The 21,193-nt window shown below is 48.6% G+C and overlaps 1 protein-coding gene across 1 annotated transcript in view; it reads left to right on the top strand.

Annotated features, from left to right (window-relative positions):
* LOC146790046 (uncharacterized) overlaps positions 1-19,663 on the top strand; it is a 43,970-nt gene extending 24,307 nt beyond the window's left edge. Inside the window, exons 2-6 of the mRNA XM_085631252.1 lie at positions 17,033-17,168; positions 17,431-17,472; positions 17,577-17,680; positions 18,126-18,275; positions 19,547-19,663. Coding sequence (XP_085487378.1) covers positions 17,033-17,168; positions 17,431-17,472; positions 17,577-17,680; positions 18,126-18,274 — 431 coding nt within the window. The 3' untranslated portion in view covers position 18,275; positions 19,547-19,663. The remainder of the gene's footprint in view (positions 1-17,032; positions 17,169-17,430; positions 17,473-17,576; positions 17,681-18,125; positions 18,276-19,546) is intronic.
* The last annotated feature ends 1,530 nt before the right edge of the window (positions 19,664-21,193 follow it).

Here is a 21,193-nt window from a genome sequence, read left to right on the forward strand (position 1 = left end):
CCTAAATTCCTTCGAGCCCGCCCCCGCCCCGCCCGTACAATACAACATTACAACAATATCAAACATTACATTCCTATAGAATCCCCCCAACAATCTCTAAATACAAACCTTCCGTTAACCAAACTCCCCTGCCTGCCCCTTTACAGCTATCGGCCCCCAAACTGTGTAACCGAACTAAAGTTCCCAACCTATCCTTTCCCTGTCGATAACCCAACTCAACAACATAACTCCACCAACCTCCGGTAAAACTGTCCAAAATTCACCATAACCCCCGCCACCCAGAAAGAGGGGGGGCGGTGAAACTACCCACCCCTCTTTCTGCCCCCCAACAAAGCTTTAAACACTACGAGCCTGATTCTGCACATTCAAACACCGGGACAAAACCTCCCGAAGCTCCAACAAATACAAGTCCATGCCCAACCTTGACAAGTGGACCCCATCTCCGCGAAAAAATTCTACCGCCTCAAAACGGATATCTTTGTGCGTCACTCTCCCAAAACCCAAATCTCGACAAAACCTGGAGATCTCCATATTCACCTTCTTTCGAGACCTGTCGATGGCTCTGGGGTTCAAAGCCCCTCTCCACACCCTCCTCGGGACCAATTCCGTCCAGAGAACATGACAACCCGACCATTGCTCCTTTAACAAAGCCAAATCCCTTTTCATGGCACGCAATAATACCACCCCTTTCACGCTGCAAAGATCGTTCTCCCCCAAATGGATTGACAGAACATCCGGGCAATGCCCCCTCACCAAGGCCTTATTTAAACATGGAATCAGTTCCCTCCAAAGCATACCCCCCTTCCCTTTCCAGACCACCCGAAAAAGGCTGTCATTAAAACCCAAACTTCCCCCAAAATAACTTTTGCACGCTTGAACATGTGCCCACTTGACGAAGGAATGCCCCACAATCCACACCGTCAATTCCTTTGCTTGTGGCCCAGCCACCAAACCTGAAAAGAAAAACAAAAATGAGACTCAAGCCAAAGAGGTGGACGCAGGCGCCTCCGCTGCATTTTCTCGTACATATTTGTTAAAACAGTCGGATGACCAGCGCCCTAAGCGCATTATGTCGCCCTGAGACCAACCCCGATTATGCGCTTCAGTTGCCGCCCCGATTCTAAAAGAGTGCGTCCCAAACTGGGCCCCATCCAAACCAATACGCTGCAACCCCTTGCGCAGAACCATACGCAGCTGATAGTCCATGACGCGCGCCCCATTCATATGCCTGAAAACCAACTCGCCCCCATTTCCCCCACATAATATCTTCCATTGCCTCGCCAAACGCAGCGGACACGTACAACTGGGGGCTCCTGCTTCTAACCACACCCCCGTACCCATCCCCCTCTGGTCTGTTTTCGAACTGGTCAACCAAATGTTCACACCTGTGTCCGAGAAGAAAACGTCCTGCCAACGAATGCCCCTCTTTACCTTGTTCCCGAGGAGCTCGGCCACCCGAAAAGCCCCAAAAAACATGAACACCATAAGGGTGGCAAACAACGAAGCCTCAAAATCATCCCTGCAAACTGCAGGCAAAACTGTCAACAAACGTGCTAACGTCTGCCAGGAAATAGGTAAACGGGACATCACAGTTCCCCCCCGCTCTCTAGCCCAACCCTCAAGCATCCTGCGTCCTATTTCCCCAGCAGACGGGGAATATCCCCAGAAAAGCTTACCCATAAAGGAAATCCCCGCCAACTTCCCAGCAATGGTGACTCTAGACAAACCCTTCTCGATGAGCTCAAGGATAAATTGAACTACATCCTCTGAACTGCGCCACCCTTCCTTCCTCCTACGCGCTCCTGAAGACAAAAATTCCTTCCACGCCAAAGCATACGCTGCACGAGTGGAAGCAGACAGAGAACCTACCACCAGTTGAAATACCCTACGTTGCCGACAGACCAGAGGTGCTCCGGCATCGGGGTCGGTGTCCTGTCCGCCTCCTTGGCCAGCCCATGGAATCTCTCCCACTGCGAATGAGACAAAGCATCTGCAATGTCATTGTCCACACCTGGCACGTGCAAAGCCCTGAATGCAATATCGTAGCGCAAACAGCCCAGCACAAACACCCTCATCAATTTCAAGATCTGCTCGTCCCTAGCCGACTGCCTGTTGACGATTTGTACCACCGCCATGTTGTCCACACGGAACAGGACCCTCTTATGTTCCAGCTCCTTGCCCCAAATGGTCAAAGCCACCAACAGTGGAAAAAGCTCCAAAAAGGCAATGCTCCGCCCACCATTCCTCCACTCCTGCGGCCATTTCTCTGCACACCAATGCCCTTGCCAGTAAATGCCAAAACCATCACTGCCCGCTGCATCTGAAAACAATTGCACGTCCCACTGCACATCCTCATCTCTGGCCAGTGGCACTCCGTTAAAGGAGTGTAAGAAAAAGGACCACATACGCAGGTCTTCCTTCACGCCTGCTGACAAACGCACATGATGGTGAGGTAAATGCTGACCCGCCAAAGCCCGGCCCAGACGCCTACAGAAAGTCCGACCCGCCCTTACCACCCTGCAAGCAAAATTCAAATGGCCTAACAGCACCTGGATGTCCTTCACTGTCACCTTCGGCCGGGCCAACATCGTGTCCAGCAACGCCAACATTTTGGATTTCTAATCCTCAGGCAAACGGGCCTGCATTGCCACTGAGTCAAGCTCAATACCCAAAAAGGAGATAACAGTGTCCGGTCCCATGGTTTTTTCCGGAGCCAACGGCACCCCCAATTCCTCCATAATCTCCTGAAAAGATTCCAGAGCCTGCCGGCACTCCGAAGAGCCCGGAGAGCCCACAAAGAAGAGATCATCCAAATAATGGGTGACCAAGCTGTGACCAGTGCGATGCGTGAAAAACCATTGCAAAAAAGTGCTGAACAGTTCAAACAGAGCACATGACACGGAGCAGCCCATTGGTAGCGCCTTGTCCACATACCATTTACCCTCGAACTGTATACCCAACAACGGCCAATCGTCCGGATGAACCGGGAGCAGCCTGAAAGCCGACTTGATATCACACTTTGCCATACCTGCAGCTGCGCCCGCGGTCACGACAAGTGACATGGCGACGTCAACTGAGGAGTATGACACCGAAGCAGCGTCTTCATCGATAAAATCATTGACTGACGACCCTTCAGGCCATGACAAATGTTGAATCAGCCGAAACTGCCCTTCCTCCTTCTTGGGCACCACACCAATAGGGGAAATGATCAAATTATGAACTGGCCACTCTCCAAACGGGCCTGCCATCCTCCCCTCCTGCACTTCCTTACACAATTTTTCACGCACCACCAGAGCGTGCTCTGAGGCGGATTTCAAATTATCCGCCCACCTTCTCTGCCGGGGCCCGTGGTACCCCAAATGAAAACCCCACCTGAAACCATCAAGAATTGTCTGCTTTGCCACCAAGTCCCCGTAGCCCTTCAATGCTTCCTCAAGCTGAGCCAATTTAATTGGCGTAGGAGCCCTTCGGCCTAGAACCCTGTGCGCCCCTACCTCGCCGACCACCTTGTGACTGCTGCGCATTGCTAGACATCCCTGCGCCTGCCTGCTGCCCTTGCTGTCCGCCTGATGGCCTAACGCCCCAGCAATTGACGAGAGGGTGGCGCTTGCCGCACTTGGAACACTCGTGACGGTATTTGCAATACTCCCGAGTACATAGGCCTTTGTTGAAATCCCAACAAGCCCCGACCCCAGTCTGTGACGCGGCTGAGCCTCCCACCCCACCCCGGGTGGGCTTGCCCTGAAAGGGCCGGTAAACTAGAGGCAGACCACTAGCCGTAAAAATAGTCTTACCTCCTGGTGCGGCCCCCATGGTATGCTGCCACAAATCATTATCTAGCTCACCCCACTTTGCCTCCGGATCCCAAGCCATACGGGCCCTAAATTCTTCATCATACTGTGCCCAAGCGTAACCATTGCCTGTAATCTGGGCCTTCCGTATGACGTCCATATACTTGAATATGGCCACACAGCGCTCGGGAAACTTTTCACAGTAGACACTGGCATAAATTAAAAATGCCGCCGTCCAATTTTCAATCGTCAGCGGCACCTTAGGGCGCTTCGCCAATTCGTACTCCTCTTCCTTAGAACCCTCCTTAGACCTCACCTCCCTGTGTAATAGCTTCAAAATTTCAACATATTCGCCCTTCCAAATACGCTCCTTGGTCGCTAACATTAAATGGGCGCCTAACGGCTTAGTCACCCCCATATAAGGGAGCTTCTTAATCTTTAACTCTTTGCTCTGTGGCTTGTCCTTACCCTCACCTACCTCCGTATTCGACCCAGTCTCTACCTTGGTCCCCAGAACCGCTACCTCTGTCACCGTACCGACTCCTGTATCTTTCACATATTTTCCTTTATATAATCTCCCCTCCGACACACCCCCTCCCCCATCCTCCCCAGATCCCACAGACACCATAATAGGTTTGGCCCGTGTTTTAGCGCTCTCACCTGGCTCTAAAGAGGGTGTGCGGACCGACTCCGACCGCCTCGCCGACCTCTCAGAAGAATCCCTTGGAGGATGCGCCCTCGCTGACGGGCCGTGCTCTCCTTTGGATTTCACCACCACGGGCTGTGCCATGTGTGGCGCACCAGACACCTGTAACATACTGCGAGAAACATTAGAGTGTCCCCCCTCCTCATAACCCCGTATTTCCCCTTCTTCGGGGCTGTCTTCCTCATAATCCAGCAAGAGTGGCTCTTCCACCATCAAATTCTCCTCAGCAAATTCCACCACACGGGCCTTACCGGACCCAGAATTAGCCCAACCGGCCTCCACGGCCATAAAACCAGCTTGCGGGGGAGCCGACTGTACACGCCGGTCCTCCCCCCTACGTTGAGCAACATAACCATCCATCTTATTTGAAAACTCCGTCCATCTTGACCCCCGTGACGTTGGGGCCAGCGAGGCCGCGCCGGATCTTCGTGAGCTGGCCGCGACGGGATCCCCCGCCGGTACGGAATGTGCCGCGCAAGGCCTCACCCTCCCTTCTCCTCGGCGATAATGGGCCGCACCTCGCCCTACCGAGTCCGCGGTGCCGCTACTCTTCTTGACCTGAAAAGAAAAAGGTTGGACTGGTGTGCTGGGTCCCTGAAAGCTAACCGCGCCGCCCGCCCTATGCCCACTTGAAAAAACTTCCCTATTCTGCTGCCCCCCAGAAAAACCCGCCTGCAACCTACTGCCCGAAAACGCCGGAGACACACCTTCCTCATCCCCACTCCAATCTAGCATCGCCTGCACCACCGCAGACGCCTCTCCCGTCACCTGCGACACCCCACCAACCCGTGAACTGCCTATCCCCCCTGCAACCGGGCCACAAACGTCCCCACTTGCCCCCACCCCCGACTCCAAATCCCCCCCGCGCCCCCACACCTGGACCGAGCCCGACGCCGCTTCCCCACCACTCCCCCGAACCCCCTCAGACCAGGAGGGAAAAATATCCAAACCGTCCCAGGCCAACTCTCCCCCAGCCGGCTCCAGATCCCCAAACACCATCACATCCTCCTCACTACCCCCCACCCTCGCTCCTGCCCCACCCTGACCTTCCTGAACCCCCAGAGAACGCAAACCCCCCCCACGTGAAGACACAGGGGCCCGAGAAACCCCAAAATCCCTAGAAAAACGTAACTCCTGCTGCGAGCCCCACCCCCCCACCTGGGCCCACTCCCCTTCCCCCAGAGAACTCGTCCCTACAGACCCCGGCCCTCCCCTTGTAGATAAAGGGGGGGGAAACAATAGCGGGCTCTCCCCTCCTGTGGCCCCCACCACCCCTTGCTCCCCATCCTCCATTGACCCATCGAAAACGCCAATGCCCTGCCCCACGCTGTCCTGCTCCACAAACGAATCTTGCAAAGAAAACGAGGCCACCTGCTGAGCCCTCAAGCCCCCCGCGCCGCCTGCTCTGACACCCGCCTCCCTGGCAGCATACGCGCGAGGAGAACAAACAGCACGCGCCACACGCGCGACCTCCTGACCCGCTCCGCGCCCGACACCGCCCCCCGCCTCTGTCCGATACAGCGCCGGAGCTTCAGGCAAAGAAGAGGAACGCCTCTCATATACGCGCCCTCCCCCGCGTCTGCCTCTCACCGCGGGGGAAGAATACGAGCGCGCCGCTGCCGCCGGCACCCTCAACGCCAGCTCTTCCGCGCACCAGCCCTCCCGGCCCTCCCCACTCACTCCTCGCACCTCCCCCACCGGTACGGGAGCCCTCCGCTGGACGCCGGCAGCTGGGGCCGCCCTCTTAGAGCGCTGGCGGCCCCTGTCACTCACCGCCATGGGCTTCATGCGCTTCGGCGAAGTACACGCCGCCACCGCCGCCGCTACGCCCGCCGAGGCCCGTCGCATGGGACGCGACGGCCCCGCCACCTCACCCACGACGAGGTCCATCCCGCCCGCCTCGCTCAGGAGCCGGAGGGCTTCCAACACACGGTAATCACCTTCCGCCATTGCTAACAGCAAGAAATACTACTAACCAAAGCTAAACGACCCTAACAAAAAACACACCACTAGCCTAGCTCCCAGCCACCAGGTCACCAAACCTAAAATGGTGGCCGGGAGCAGGCGCCCAAAGTATTTATACCTGGGCTGCATTTAGTAGGGAAAGGAGCCCAAAATTCAAAAAAGGCCGCGCGGGGCCAGCCACGCCCCCCCCACACGCCCCCTCCCAAACTGCCCGGGGGTGGGGACTCCCTTCGGTCGCCTGCCCCCCCCAAGCCCCCCTTCGCGAGACGTAAAAAGGATGCGTTACCATAACTGCGGTGCGGGAACTATTAAATATGTTTGAAACTACCAATTTTTGTGAATAATGTGAAAAAAGTGCCGTCATTCTGGGGAGCCAGAAGAAATATTGCAGCATAAAAATGTTTGAAGACCACTGGTCTAGGATCTGTGGGATTGTTCATGTAGTGACAAGGCACACAACCCTTAGCATTCTAGTTTTTGGACTTCTGTAAGGAATTGTGTCACATGTTTGTTCCTGACCGTAAACTTTACTGCAAGGCAAGTGTATTTGGTTAAAGCAAGATGGCTGTTTTTTTCTTTCTTTTTATAGGTAGATTACTTTCAGCTACTGGCACCAGAAGCAAATAACACAAAGATATTTCCTGCAAACTTGGTTGCTAAAATTGAACATGCCTGTGTAAGGCATGGGCAATAAACACCAAGATGTGTGTTAGTGACCTAAGGTAGAACATGAAATGGCTAGACACTCATTAATGGAACTGTGATAATTTGTAGTCTGCTCCTAAATTTCTTTTGCTTGCATGCAGTTGTATCTCATACTTGCTTGTGATGTATGGGTGCCCTCCATTACTGTGGAGCAGAAAGTTCAGATCAGGGGTTTCCTCATTCACTATAGTGTTCAATTTGCAAGGCAGTGTAGTAGCAGTAATTGTGAGTCTGGCTTTTTCTCTGTTCTTCAACGCTTACTTTATGTTGGCCCATGAAAGAGTCGGAGAACTCTTACTTTATGTTGGCCCATGAAAGAGCCAGAGAACGCTTACTTTATGTTGGCCCATGAAAGAGCCAGAGAACGCTTACTTTGTGTAGGCCAATGAAAGAGTCAGAGAATTGGTGGTGACTTCCATGATTGCATCCATTGGTCATTGTTTAGTTGAACAGTTTTCAGGAGTCATATCTGTCAACTAGCTTCTGATGTGCCGCTATGGACGGATAGGATGGGCAGGCCTGTGATAACGTATGAGAGGGAGTGTGTCCTCATAGGAGCAGGTGTTACAGGGAGGAAGAATTAGGCAAAATCTGGCAACCACTTATTCTTCAAAGGGGCTGCCAAGAAAGCCTTCTGAGTGTTATTAAGCATAATTGTTTCATGTCTATGGCATTCCAATTGTATCTTTGACTGGCAGCACGACACCATTTACTCATGAGGGGCTGGAGGAATGTTTCCTTCCATGTTTAGGGAAATTGTTTATCTTCAGCTTGTGTTACCTGTTGAATCGCAGGGCTTTGTGATGTAAGAGTGTGTAGCACTCCCCATGTAAGCAGGAATGGTCTTGGTCTGTGAAATTGCAGTAACATAGCTATTTAGAAGACAGTCAACTATTCTGTACCTTTCTGTCTGGGTAAAAAAACAAATCATTCAAGGAGAAAGCAGAAATGAATATAAGGAGACTGGGATGTTAGAGATCAAAATAGAATGGTTGGTTCACAGTTTATCGGAGTTCCTTTTAACCGCAAGTAACGGGCTGCAAGTGATGGTAGTCCATTTGGTTTATTTAGGAGGCAACCAACAAGACATGTATGGATCACGAGCTCTCCTGTCCACCAAGTGCTTCAGTAGTGCAGAAGCACAAAGTAAGGTTTGGAAAAGCCTGTGGAATGAAGTGCATCCGCATTCCTTTTTCAGTGCCCTGTGGGAACGAGGGACCTGACCACTGTACTAGCAGTGCCTCTTAAATGAACCTCCTCTCCTCTCATGTCCACTGTTTGGGATGTGTAATACAGGGAAATGACTGCTATGTTATATGTAAACTGAATATGGGAATTATATCCTGTGTTTTCACTCCTGTGATGTCCTACCACTAGAACTTATATACGGGCTCCCTGCCCTGTCTTCTTCCAAACTGCTAGGTCTTCAGAGAAGAGAGAAGTATTGTATTGTATTGTTTTGCATTGTAACATATAGTGCTTACCGCCCCTATTTGTGTAGTGCTGTAGTACTTGCCTACATGGATAACATGCTAGAGAGTAGTAGTGTATGTGGCTTGATGGGTGTTGTCTTTTTTTTATCCTGTGTGGGAAGTCTTTCCATATCGTGCATTAAGACCACCGAGATCATGTTATGAGACGCAGAGCTTAGCAATGTGATGCATAAAGCAATTTGAGAGAGGTGGACAATTTATGATTTTCAGTAAGCTAGCAGCTCTGCAGGTCTCTTTGTGGTATTTCTTGAATTCATAGTTCACTTAGCTGGTTACTCCACAGTGGTGCCCAATCTGAGATATTTTGTTTAAATGTATGGTCCTCAGGAGGCATATGTTGAAAGAAGTCATGGATCAGAGATCTGCTGGGATGGACGTTGTTACTATCATCTCATATCTGACAGTCGTTTTCAGATGGCAAAAGGCGGCTTTAGCATGTAGATAGTTGGGACCCGCAATGGTGGACTAAATTAAAATCCTCCATTGACCAGCAGCATGTGGCTAGTTGGGACCCGCAATGGTGAACTAAATTAAAATCCTCCATTGGCCAGCAGCATGTGACAGATCCCTGAGTGAAAGAGTGAATGATAATCTGCTGTTTCTCCCAGTGTCCTCTTACTTTACGCAGAACCAAGTGAGGTGGAGTGACGGGTGATGATATAGCATCACCACTCACCATCACTCCTGCCTGCCACAAGTCTGCCCAGTCCAATGGTTGACAGCGGATCCCTAGTAGTCAGCACCTGTGTGACAGGGCTGCTGCTGACAATGTTGGCTGCTCCCCACTATGTCATGGAGAACTGGTGCATGGCATGCTGGGACACTAAGCGAGGGCAAGCTGGAAAGGGGAGGGCTGAGTGGCAGGACAACATTTATACTTATCATAAGGGGGATGGGGAAGGTGGAGGGAATAGGAATGAAAGACCAGAAGGAACTGAGAGAGGGTGGCAGAATGCACAGTTTTTTATATGTATGGGAATGGTAAGTTCGAACATTGGGAGGTATGGGAGGGTTGCAGGACGCCAAAGTATATTTCAGTTGGAAGGGAAGGGAGATATAGAGGAAGGCAAAGGGAGGATAACATAACACCAGGTACATTTCATATACAGAGGAAGTGGGGGCAAAGGCCAAAGGGTGGTGAAGATGTTAGCATGATTATTACAAAACAAAAAGAGAGAGAGGGCAAGGGAATCAACGAAGAACCACTCTTAGTCCCCCTAACTATTTATAATCAAACAACAAAAGAGTGTCTCCACATACAAAGGTTTGCAAAAAAGGAGGGAAGAAGTCACTCAAGGTAAAAGAATGGAACCCTCACTCACCAACCTATTTGGTGACATGCTTCATCATGGGGTCCCCACTAGGAATACGACGTGTATTCCTGGTGTGCTACAACGCTTTTAATATAGCGGAGCAGATTGTATCCTATAACCTCAGGTGAGGAACAGGGTGATTCAAGGGTTCTAAAATGCGAGATCAATCTCTCCTGTCAACTTTAGATTGATTCCCATCTTTGTTACGAAAAACAAAACTTCCGTTGCGCATTCATTGAGTCAGAAACCTGATTTCAATAAAGTTTCATGAACACGATCTTTGGTTGACGTTCTAGTGTTTCTAACCGGAACAAACCATTGACCTTTGAAGTTTTCATGCAACTAGGTCGCTCACGTGACTCCCCGCTCCGGAAGCACGTACAGAGTTGTACGCGCGCAGGGGCACAACCGCTATTATTTATCTGCTGCCGTACCAAGCAGCAATCACCTCCAGGGCTGCAGGGACCAAGTAGGTGTTTCGGCTGGCGGTTGAACCGAAGCTAAGTGAGTACTATTTGCTCCTCTTTACAATAGAAAAGTGTAATTTCGATCGGCATTTTACTGAATAGCTGCTCTGAACAGTTTTGGAGGTTATCTAATACTGCTACCTCATTCTGTTTACTCTTAGATTTGCATTGAGGTTCCCACCACCCTGCAGTTTCTAAGGAGCGCAACCTTATTCACTTTGATGTAAGCCTTGTGTTTTCTCATGTTTGTTCCCCCCCCCCTGAGTGTGGGATGTATTAAGACTGCCATTGCAATTTTTTTTTTATGTAGTTTTTAAAAAAAGTCATGTTCTTCGATCTTTGATTATCTTAACAAATGTTAAGTTAACTATTGGTTCTGCTGATAGATGTATGAATCAATATTATGGTACACTAAGATAATTAACTCATGAAGTACCATTTAAACGATAAGTCGAATGTAATCATTCAAGAGATATCAAATCCAGGATTCCGTTTCCCCTCCTCTTCCGTTGAGAGAATGTTATACTCTATTGAATTAAATTTAGTTCAAGTGAATTCAGTGAGGGGCAATAGTGGAAACATCCTTTTCATTTCGGGATAGTCACTTATAAAAAGTCTCTTTTCTGTTGTCTCTTTCAGAAATCATTTGCTTTTGGGTAATCCCTGAAGGTCCACACGTAAACCGGGAGTTGCAATATATAAGAATTACACCAGAGGTTAGGGTAAGCCTTAGCGTGCTTATACCGCCATGGTGTTGTCTGGTCCTGACGAAAGCTTCGACAATATCATCATGGAAACTGTAACATGTTGACCGCATTTTTTCAGGATGCATCTGGTCAACTAATTACCAGTTAGCGACATCCATCTCACTTTATTTTAATTGGTGCCATTCCTTACCTACCATTAAAAATGTTCTTGGGATTGAGAAAAGGCCCCATTTTAAATCACCCTGTTCCTCATCTGAGGTTATAAGATACAATCTGCTCCGCTATGTTAAAAGCGTTGTAGCACACCAGGAATACACGTCGTATTCCTGGTGGGGACCCCATGATGAAGCATGTCACCGACTAGGTTGGTGAGTGAGGGTTCCATTCTTTTACCTTGAGTGACTTCTTCCCTCCTTTTTTGCAAACCTTTGTATGTGGAGACACTCTTTTGTTGTTTGATTAGGATGTTAGCATGATGCCAGCTATATTTTTAAATATACACTAAGGGTAAGGTGGAAGAAGGGAAAGGGAGTCAGGATACTACTCGGGTATCTTTTAAAAAAATGTCTAGTGAATGACAGAGGACAGACCTGGGAGTGGGAGAAGCGGATTAGCAGGTATGGTTTGTTTTATAATGAGTGGTGGTGGAGACTTGGGACAGAGACATCACCTGAAGAACACTAGAAGGACACATCTTTAGCATATTTGGCATGAATACCCTATTGCTGCAAGCACACACTGCAAGCACTCCGGCCCATTAGATAAGCTTAATATGGGGGGTGGGCGAAATGGGGCATTTGTAACTAGGCCTGGGCGGTGAACTCTGTTCGCGGAGTTTGACGGGTTTTCGCACTCCGTGGAGCATGCAGCGTTCCGAAAAACGCTGTTCCCCAAAGCGGTGTGCAGTTTTTTCCACGCTCACCAAGGTTAAGTTGACGAGTGAGGAAAATCCAATGCTAGACCACCTTTCAGTGAAGTTTCTCAACCTGGGCGGTCACGGATGTTCACAACTGCTCACGTAGAGAAGCCATCCGTTCGTGTTGAGAAAACTGCCGCTTGAGTAGAAAATCTGCTCGAGCGGCAGAAAGAAGCAGCGCCCTCTTGTGCTGGGCATGGTGCTGTTTGCGCTGGAAACTTGTGGGACAAACACCCGGCCCTTAAACATCAGTGCAAATGGCGCGACCTAAGGCACTCTGCCACTTGCGGAAGTCCGCTTAATGTGTCCGAGTTTTTTAGAGTTCTGCTAACGCCCAGGCCTATTCATAACCTTATATTGCACGCAGGTAGATCTCAACAGACGGGTTTTGATATGATAGGGTTCCGACTGGCAGGAAAGACAACTCAAACTTTGCTGTTATTATATATGACGTCACTTGGAACCAGGCCTTGAAAAATACCCCAGCTGTTGATACAGTCGCCGGCTTATTTTGAAGGGTAGAAATATTCCAATTGGAACTTGGATTTCAGATTTCAATAAAAGTTCAAATCCATCTCATTGCGTGTACTATGTGTCCGTCACTCCTTCACCCCTAATCTCCTCCCTCCCTTCCGAGTGCGGGACCTCGCCCGGTTACTGTATCGGAATTTGCCTATGCATGGACCCCTTGCCATGTCTCCCCGCTCTCCCATGCAAGAGCATGTCTGCGAGGCAGCAGCTAGAGGGGAACACAATGGCGACACGAGGATGATGGAACGGATTCTGAGACACTGGTCACTTCAGGCAACAAGCCTTTCTTCTCCTTGGCGATGCAGATCAGCAGTTGTCCCATGCAGTGAGGCGGAGGGGGCGGAGTGAAAAGCCCCTTATGCTGCGGCAAGGGAATTCTCTGCTTTGTAGGGGAATTTTGTTTTTCATTCACCGAAAGCATCCGAACATTCAGCCATCAGCTCTCGCATCCATGCAAACATCAAGATTGCAGGGTTTAGGCCTGGCACGACTGATAAAGGTAAAACCATCTAATTTCGGTTGTTTAGGAATTAAGTATGAATTTATTATGTACAGCGAAGAGAGAACCGGATAAAAAAAGTACGCTTGTGCTTCCCCAAAACATTTATTTTCACTTAGTCACTTACTTTGGTTGTAATGTAGTCCAGTGACTGACGCACCTGCGGCTTAGATTTGTCTTTGATTTGAAAGTTTAAATCCAGGCCGGGCTAACTGAAACTTTAATATTTCTAAGGTCATAAAAAGAGTACCGCTTTTGTGTGAAATGGAAATAGTTTTGCTTTTCGTGCACTGCCGCCCCTCGTCCTGTTGTAAACACTGTCCTAGTCTGCGAGTAATGATGTCGATAGCAGCCTGAAACGGTAATTATGGCAGAATAAACCACTATATAAAAATGTTTTAAAGAAATTAACCCTGTGGGGCCATGATGATTTTAGATAATATCATATCAGGCTGGAGTAACTCATTCTGGTCTTTACTATTTATTTATTTTACTTTTAGGTTCCGCACTAGTATTCGTGCATTTTGAATTAAACGACCAAAACGAGAAAGATGCAAAACGCAATCAAAAAAGCATGAGAGGGTGAACGAACAACTAGCCCCCGATATGGGGCAACTATTACATGTCCTCACGAGATCCCTTCCATCCTGTTCTCTCAGCTCGATTTCTGCAGTAAACAGTTCTCTATGATTGAAACCATGTGTCAGCCGGTGTCCCCCCCCTTCCAACAGGCATGTCACTCCCCTTGTCTGCAGCGCATTTCCATGCGCAGAGCCTGACTGGCATCACAGCACCTTTTGTTGCTGAAAGTCTTAGCTAGTGGACAGACAGTGAGCGCAGTCATGTGAAGTCGGGAGAGTCCATTCAGGAGAAAGGGGAGTCTCTAAGCGATCCTCTGTGCTTCCTGCTACCTCTTAGCTTTCATCTCGCCAGCACTCCTTGTGCAAAACGACTGTTGTGAAATATATATTTTGTCGGGAGTGTTGCGTTCTGCAAAGCCTTCCAGGAGAATGAGTCATGTGTGCAACATTAAAGACTCCCCTGGTACGCCCCTCTGTGGTGCAGTCCAGGCTTCAGATGGAGTGTGCCTGTAGCAGACTCGTCTAGCTATGAAAAGTTTTCGAAGGAATGTCAACTCCACCGTCCAGCGCTCGGCAGCTTGCAGGATCCTGGAGATCCCGGGGGCATTCATAATGAGGGAACGGGACCTGACCTGCCCAATACCAATACCCACCGTGCCAAGGGACAATTCAGCGGCTCCCCTTTGAGGTGGATTAAGCGGGGATTGAAGAGTATAGTGAAGCTGCCCCGGGACCACGGAGAAGTATTTAAACAAGTCTGTAAGCGCTCGCCAGGCAGCCGTGGTTGTGACATGGACTTTTCTCTTTTTCTGCCGTCCCACTTGAACGGCCTCGCCTGCTTTCCTTCTGAAGTAAAAGGTTTCTTATCTTTATGGGGCCATGTGTTTGGCCCCATAAAGATAAGAAACCTTTAACTTCAGAAGGAAAGCAGGCGAGGCCTTTCAAGTGGGACGGCAGAAAAGGCCAAAAGTAAACATCATACAAAGCTCTTTTCCAATGGCTGACCACCGTTTAGCATAAACGGTGATGCCAGCCAATGGGAAAGAAGGGTGGGGCTTAAAGCCCTTTACAGAAAATACCACAAAAACATTAAATCTCACCAGCGAGACTGCGCATGTGCGCAGCTGTACTGCTCGATTTTCCCGGCCTTTCTGTGTTAAAGGGGAACTAATGTGACTTCAGTCTCTTTCCATTCAAGTCTAAGGGTTAGAGTAGTGTATAGAGCCTATTTATTAGGCACTTCGACATGGTCCTGTGTTCTTCCCCATAGATCAGGGTTTGCACACATATCCTAGGGGATAGATTCGTTAGTATTAGGGGTAATTTATTCTGTAGTGAGGGTATTTCATGGAGCCGTGCTGAATTCAGGCCTGGTAGGCCTCAAACGGGAGAGACTCCATCTTTCTTCCTGCTCCGGCAGCTTGGGATGCTTCTAGGTCATAGGCAGTGTTTTAGTTAGGAGGTGTTATTCGCTTGGAGAGAACCGGTTCAGGCCGGCCCTTATCGAAGGATTGTATTTTTCTTCATGCCGAAGACACTACATCAGGCCGGCCGGCTGGGAACGTGTCCTTGGCACGGGGAGGTACAAGAATTTGGTGGGCGGCAGGTTACGGGCTGGAATTTTCCATGAGAAAATGCACCTCTATATTAGTGAAAGTCTGAGGCAGATACTGGCACTTGCTTTTAGTTCGTAGGCAAAGAGAGTGCCAATGCTGCACTGAAATTTCAAGAAAAGTTTTTAGGTCTCGGCTAGCGATGGCTGCGCTTGCGCAGTCTCGCTCACGAGACATAATGACTTGGGTGAAGAGGGGCTTGAACCCGCCCCTCTTCTTCCCTGTTCTCCATTGGCTGGCCTAGTAAATGCTGGCCAGCCATTGGAGAAGAGGTCCCGTCACTCTAATCCTGCCCCGTCCTTTTCGGATCGGGGGGCGTGTTTTTTGCGAGAAGTCTCAGGGAGGAGACAACAGCAAAACACGCCCCCCAATCCGAAAAGGACACTCCCTTTCGCCGAGGCATTTTCTGCTGTGCCTCGGAGAAAGGCGGTGGTGTCCCGGCGTCCGGACGCATTTGTTAATTGCCAGGTCGCGATCTTCTCATTAGGTGCGTGCTTGTTGTTGTATTTTGTCAAGCTGGACATTAAGGTCTATTTATATTTTAAACATTTTTATATGTGCGTATGTATAGCCTCACGACTGCCTCTACGTAACTAGCGCGTAGGACATATCGTCAGTGGCGTGGAGCGAAGACTGCTCCGTTGATTGGTTTATTTTGCTCGCAATTTTTGTTTTTGATTGGCCGCAAATGTTACAGCTTATCCTCAGTGGTTGCCTTCTTCAGTGCGGTACATGATTGGCTGTTAAGATTTGCGGGGCGGGCGGACTCGCCCTCATACCGCCTCTTTTTTTGCAGGAGATAATCGTTCGGATCCCCGTCTTCTCTTTCCTTGGCTACGGCAGGAGGGGTCGAAAGAAGCCCCCGGCAGCGGCACCACCACCACCATCAGGGTAACCAACATGTCCGAGTTCGACGAGTTTGAGCGGTTACGTGGACCGGATAGCGATAGTTCCTTGAAGGTATGTGGTCTGAAAACATTGGGTTGTGTTTATAATGCATTTAATGCCACTGAGGCAAATTGCGTTTTGAGATGAGCACCGAGGTTTACTGTGGAAACCGGATGAAGGCACGACTACTCTTTACATTAGTCTGGCAAAGCAGTACGGTTGCTGGTGCGCTCTCTGATTGGCGTATTTTATGCAAGGCAGTTTGTCAGAGAACTTCGGTCATTACGACCATCTAAGTGCAGCGAAGTACAAAACAGTGTATTTACAAGCGCATGTATTGCCATAATTATTTCTACAGATCAATGTTAACTGACGGATTAAAATATATCCACTTCATAAACGGGTAAAATTGGGACGTAGGGTGGCGAGTTAGCCGAATAAGAAGCTCGCACATAATAGAACCCTACGAAGGTTACTTAAAAGTGCAAGCGTGTATTTTGTAATGATACATAGTTGGGAGCATAGCGTTAACGCGTTACAAGTGCAACGTCCGAATTCCTATTAGGTGGATCCATCAGCTAGACTGACCGCTACAAACTGATTTATAAAAAAAAACAATTCATTGATAAGTCTTCATGCAGGTAGAAAGAAACTTGGACAGAATTACACGGCGATTACTCACGCGTTGGACCTCATAGGCAGATGTAAGCAAGTGCGTTTAGTGCAAGGGGTACCATATTGCATACATATTCGGAAAACCAATGGGAGCCTCTTAAGTTCATCCGACCTACCTCATCTTGCTCATAGTCCCCACGTTGCTTTTTGTTTGAAACTAAATCATTGTTTTCACTTTATAGAACGTGACAAGGAGAACCGTCACAGGAAACGAAGTCATAGTCGCTCTAGGAGCCGTGATCGAAAGCGTCGTAGCCGCAGTAGGGATAGGCGTGGCAGAGACCAGCGTATCGGCTCCCGGGACCGAAGACGTCGCAGGTATGGGGCTGCCGTTCGTTGGCTTAGACCAGTGAAAGGGCGGGACCACCGTGTTTATTTCCATATCTTTTATAAGTCAGTTACATACTTTTTTTGGTCAGTAAACATTCACATACTTGCTTTACCATAAATCTTGTGCATTCTACCTGTGCGTTTTAATTGCTTTGTTAAAGACTGCTTATTCCTTTGTGATGTATGTTGTGTGACTGACAATGGGAAATTTATTAATCAATCGTTTTACTCCTTATCGATTTTTGTCTAGGGATAACCTTGTAGAACACATACAGCCTTCGTTTGATAAGAGGTTAGCATACCAATTCCGGGCTCCTGACATGGTTGGGTGCTTTCACAAATTTCGCTATTTCTGTCTCAGCCACTGCAAGTCTTTATTCTTTCTCCTGTTCACAGCAGGTCTCCCAGGCATGAGAAGAAAAAGAAGATCCGCAAGTACTGGGATGTCCCACCTCCTGGGTTTGAACACATCACACCAATGCAGTATAAAGCCATGCAAGGTATATATCTTAACGAGCATTCCACACCACACATACCAAATCGCTTGTTGTATAGATGTACGTGCATGTATGTACACTACCACAATTAGCTAGTTCCCTTTAGGCATCTATTGGATGTCGTCATTGGTGGGCTTTAGTATGTGTCTATGGATGTAACGTTGAAGCATATTTGCAGTTCAATTGGGCTCCTTAAACCCTCCCCTAGCAAACCGCAACTCGGTGGTAGAGTGTCTGTGTATATATACACACTGTACAGACATACACACAAGCAACTGGAGCAATCCTCTGGTATTCATTTTGTATTCACGCTACACCCATGTTTTGTGTATGAACCCTTTTGATATTTGGAAAAAAACTTGCTTCTCTTGGTCCATAGTCTTTTACTTTATAACAGGTTTTCTCTTGTCTTGCTTCCTTCGGCGAATCGTATCCACCTCTGGTACAGGGATAGTGTTTGTTTTGAACAGCTCTCCTTCCGACCATGACCCCAGATGGACTGGCCGTGACCCCTACCCCTGTGCCCGTCGTCGGCAGCCAGATGACCAGGCAGGCCCGCCGACTCTACGTTGGAAATATCCCCTTCGGAATCACTGAGGTACCCGTGGTTTCCCTATGCCGTCCTCCGTTCTCTCCTACCGAGAAGCTTTGTGTGCAGTAGGTGTATAGTAAAGATTGCATTGGAACCTGGTCACAAAACTAACTACCTTTTTGCCCCATTTTCAGCTCCTCGTATCTTATATTTCAGGTTTTGTGGCCGTTCAGTTAGTTCAACCAGGATTCTGTCCGTGTTTCACTCTCCTCTAGCGGTGCATGTTTCAGATGAACAGATTAATTATTTCTGCCCCAGAATTTGATGGGTATAGACACGAGTAAATGGAATCTTCTTTTGAATCCAAGCTGTTGCATTTTAATTAAGCTTGGTGCACTGAAGCTCTATTATTGTGTCCTTTTGTTTGAACCCGCTGCCACCTGTTGGAATCGAGCTGTGCAACTCCGCAGCTGCTTTCAGCTTTTACACCTCAACTCTCTGTAAACTATTTCTGTGTAATGGCAGCCGTTCAAATAATAAAACCGCCATGGCTACATTGTCAAGGCTTCATTCACTGAGGGAGTCTTACCGCCACCTTTAAAAGTTGTGCAAGATAGATTAAACAGAAAAGCTCTGATCGTAAATAGTGTGCATAACATAGAAAATGTACTTTCAGTAGGTCAAGAGGCAGTCTGTCGGGGCAATTGAGTGCAAATACCTCTGCACAATAAGAGGACGTAGGGATTCAGGATTTAACAGAGTATATATTTAATCGTGCAGTAAATGTTAGGGGGTGATGATGTTACTGCTAGACTGCCTGGACGGTTCCCTTTGATCTAGGCTTCTAAACTGGTTGTGGGTTGGTTTGCATCTCTCCCGCCCATGGTGGATGGTGAGGGTGGGTGTTAGTTGTTCCTTTTCGTGGTCACCTGGAAATAACCATGTAATGGACTGACTGCATCAGGATAACCCATTCCAAAATTACATGGCTGACTAATGTGTTTATTTGACCATAAGCTTCTTTTGCAGCTAGCGATCAAAGGTCAATTGGTGTTAGATTGTTCTTTAAAAATGGGAAGTATACAAATAAAATTGACTCCCGCTTAATAAAAACAAAGATCAAAGAGTTGTTTCCATTTCTTTTTTAAGTGAATTGTGGGGCTGAAATGCCTTCGTAGCAAAATAAGTTGGCTGCCATCGTCCAAGGCAAGTAGGAGCATCTAGATTTTAAGCCTGCTCTTTGCTATATATTATTTCAGCGGGTTGGTGCCACATAAACCCTATATCATGTTTGTGTTATTTTGTGTTTCCTTCTTCATTTTCTGCCTCCTCTGCAGGAAGCCATGATGGATTTCTTCAACGCCCAGATGCGCCTTGGAGGTCTGACGCAGGCCCCTGGAAACCCTGTGCTGGCTGTCCAAATAAACCAAGACAAAAACTTTGCTTTCCTGGAGGTGAGATTCTAATTCGTGATATATTCTACGTTTTAGTCTCTTTACTTTCACACCCACCCCTGCCACATAAGCGATCTCGGCATGGTTTTATAGAAGGTGCACTTTTCGAAAGGGGGTTGGGGCTGCATGTGACTTCATTCATGCCTGTATCACAGTGGCCTTAGTTGCCTCTTTACTAATGATGGGCTCCAGCATAACTTCGATACTGGAATGTTCTACTCCTATTTTTGATCCATCTCGCTCTTTCTGGGCGTGAGGATTCCTGTAGAACAGCAAGAAGCATCCATCTCTATTTTACTGCCTGTGGTGGTAAAGATCCCGTAGGAATCATTTGCGGGGAATCGCACATTGCCCAATTTGCTTCTCCAATACCTTTCCTAGTAATGTAGCTTTTTTTATTTTTGACAGATTTTAATTGTCAAGTTACACATTTATACCAGGGCTCTACCCCAGAGGCAACTGCACAAAGCATAGCCTGACTTTGCCATTATCATCTTAAGATCCAGGAAAATGAAGAGCAATAAAAAATAAAATCTACCCCCCCCCCCCCCACCCCAGATCGCCCTGAACATCCATGCTTAGGCAGAACCATTATGATAGTACAACGGTCTATCCATTGGAATTCCAAACCACACCGTACCCCCCTGAATCCTACCAGTGGTAGAGGAATCATGTCAGTTGGGGGTCCCTTGCCACCGAGACCGGCTCCAGCAGCAGTCCACGATAGTCAGCCCACCTCTTCCAGATCTTAAAGTGTTTGTGTGAGCACCCCCTGGCAATGAAGATGGGTTTCTCCAGGCCCATACAGAAGTCCAATCCATTTTCCACCAGTCTACTGAGGGGGCCCTCGGTGCCTTCCATGCCCTTGCTATATCCCTTTTCGCCAAAGTAAGGCCTAACTGCAGTAAGTGGCGTCTGTGAATGTTATATCCTATCCCCTCCATGACATGCAACAGAGCAAGTTTTGGCGAGCTGGGGAGATCCCAACCCAGTAGTAATGTAGATTTTGAGAATGACTTGAGTTGGTATTGAATGGGAGAGAGGGCGGGAAGAGACAAGGAGTGATGCACTACTAGTAAGACGCCCCTAGAGGAGTCCTCTGGGAAGCCGTGAGTTTTGAGAAGGTAAACAGCCACTCCCCCTACAGTCCCCATCGAAGCGTGCAGCCAGTGCCTGCTGGTGGTGTACATTTCCACTGTCCATCCTACGCAGCACCCTCAGCAGCTCCTGCACGCTTTATCTTTAGTGGTGAAGTTCTCTTTTTATTTCCTTCTGATGTTGGCATTTAACTCCTTCGTTTCTCGAGCCTTAAACACTGTTAAATGCTGATTTATTGCTAATCTCGTCACAGGTGCTGGAAGGTTTGTGGAAGCCACTGTGTGTGTGGCTCTGTGTGTGTGGCTCTGTGTGTGTGGCTCTGTGTGTGTGGCTGTGTGTGTGTGTGGCTCTGTGTGTGTGTGTGGCTCTGTGTGTGGGTTGCTTTATGTGAGTGGCTCCGTGTGTGTGGGTGGCTCTTTGTGGGGCTCTGTG

Source organism: Triturus cristatus, chromosome 10 (genome assembly GCF_964204655.1).
Source record: "Triturus cristatus chromosome 10, aTriCri1.1, whole genome shotgun sequence".
NCBI classification, from domain to species: Eukaryota; Metazoa; Chordata; class Amphibia; order Caudata; family Salamandridae; genus Triturus; species Triturus cristatus.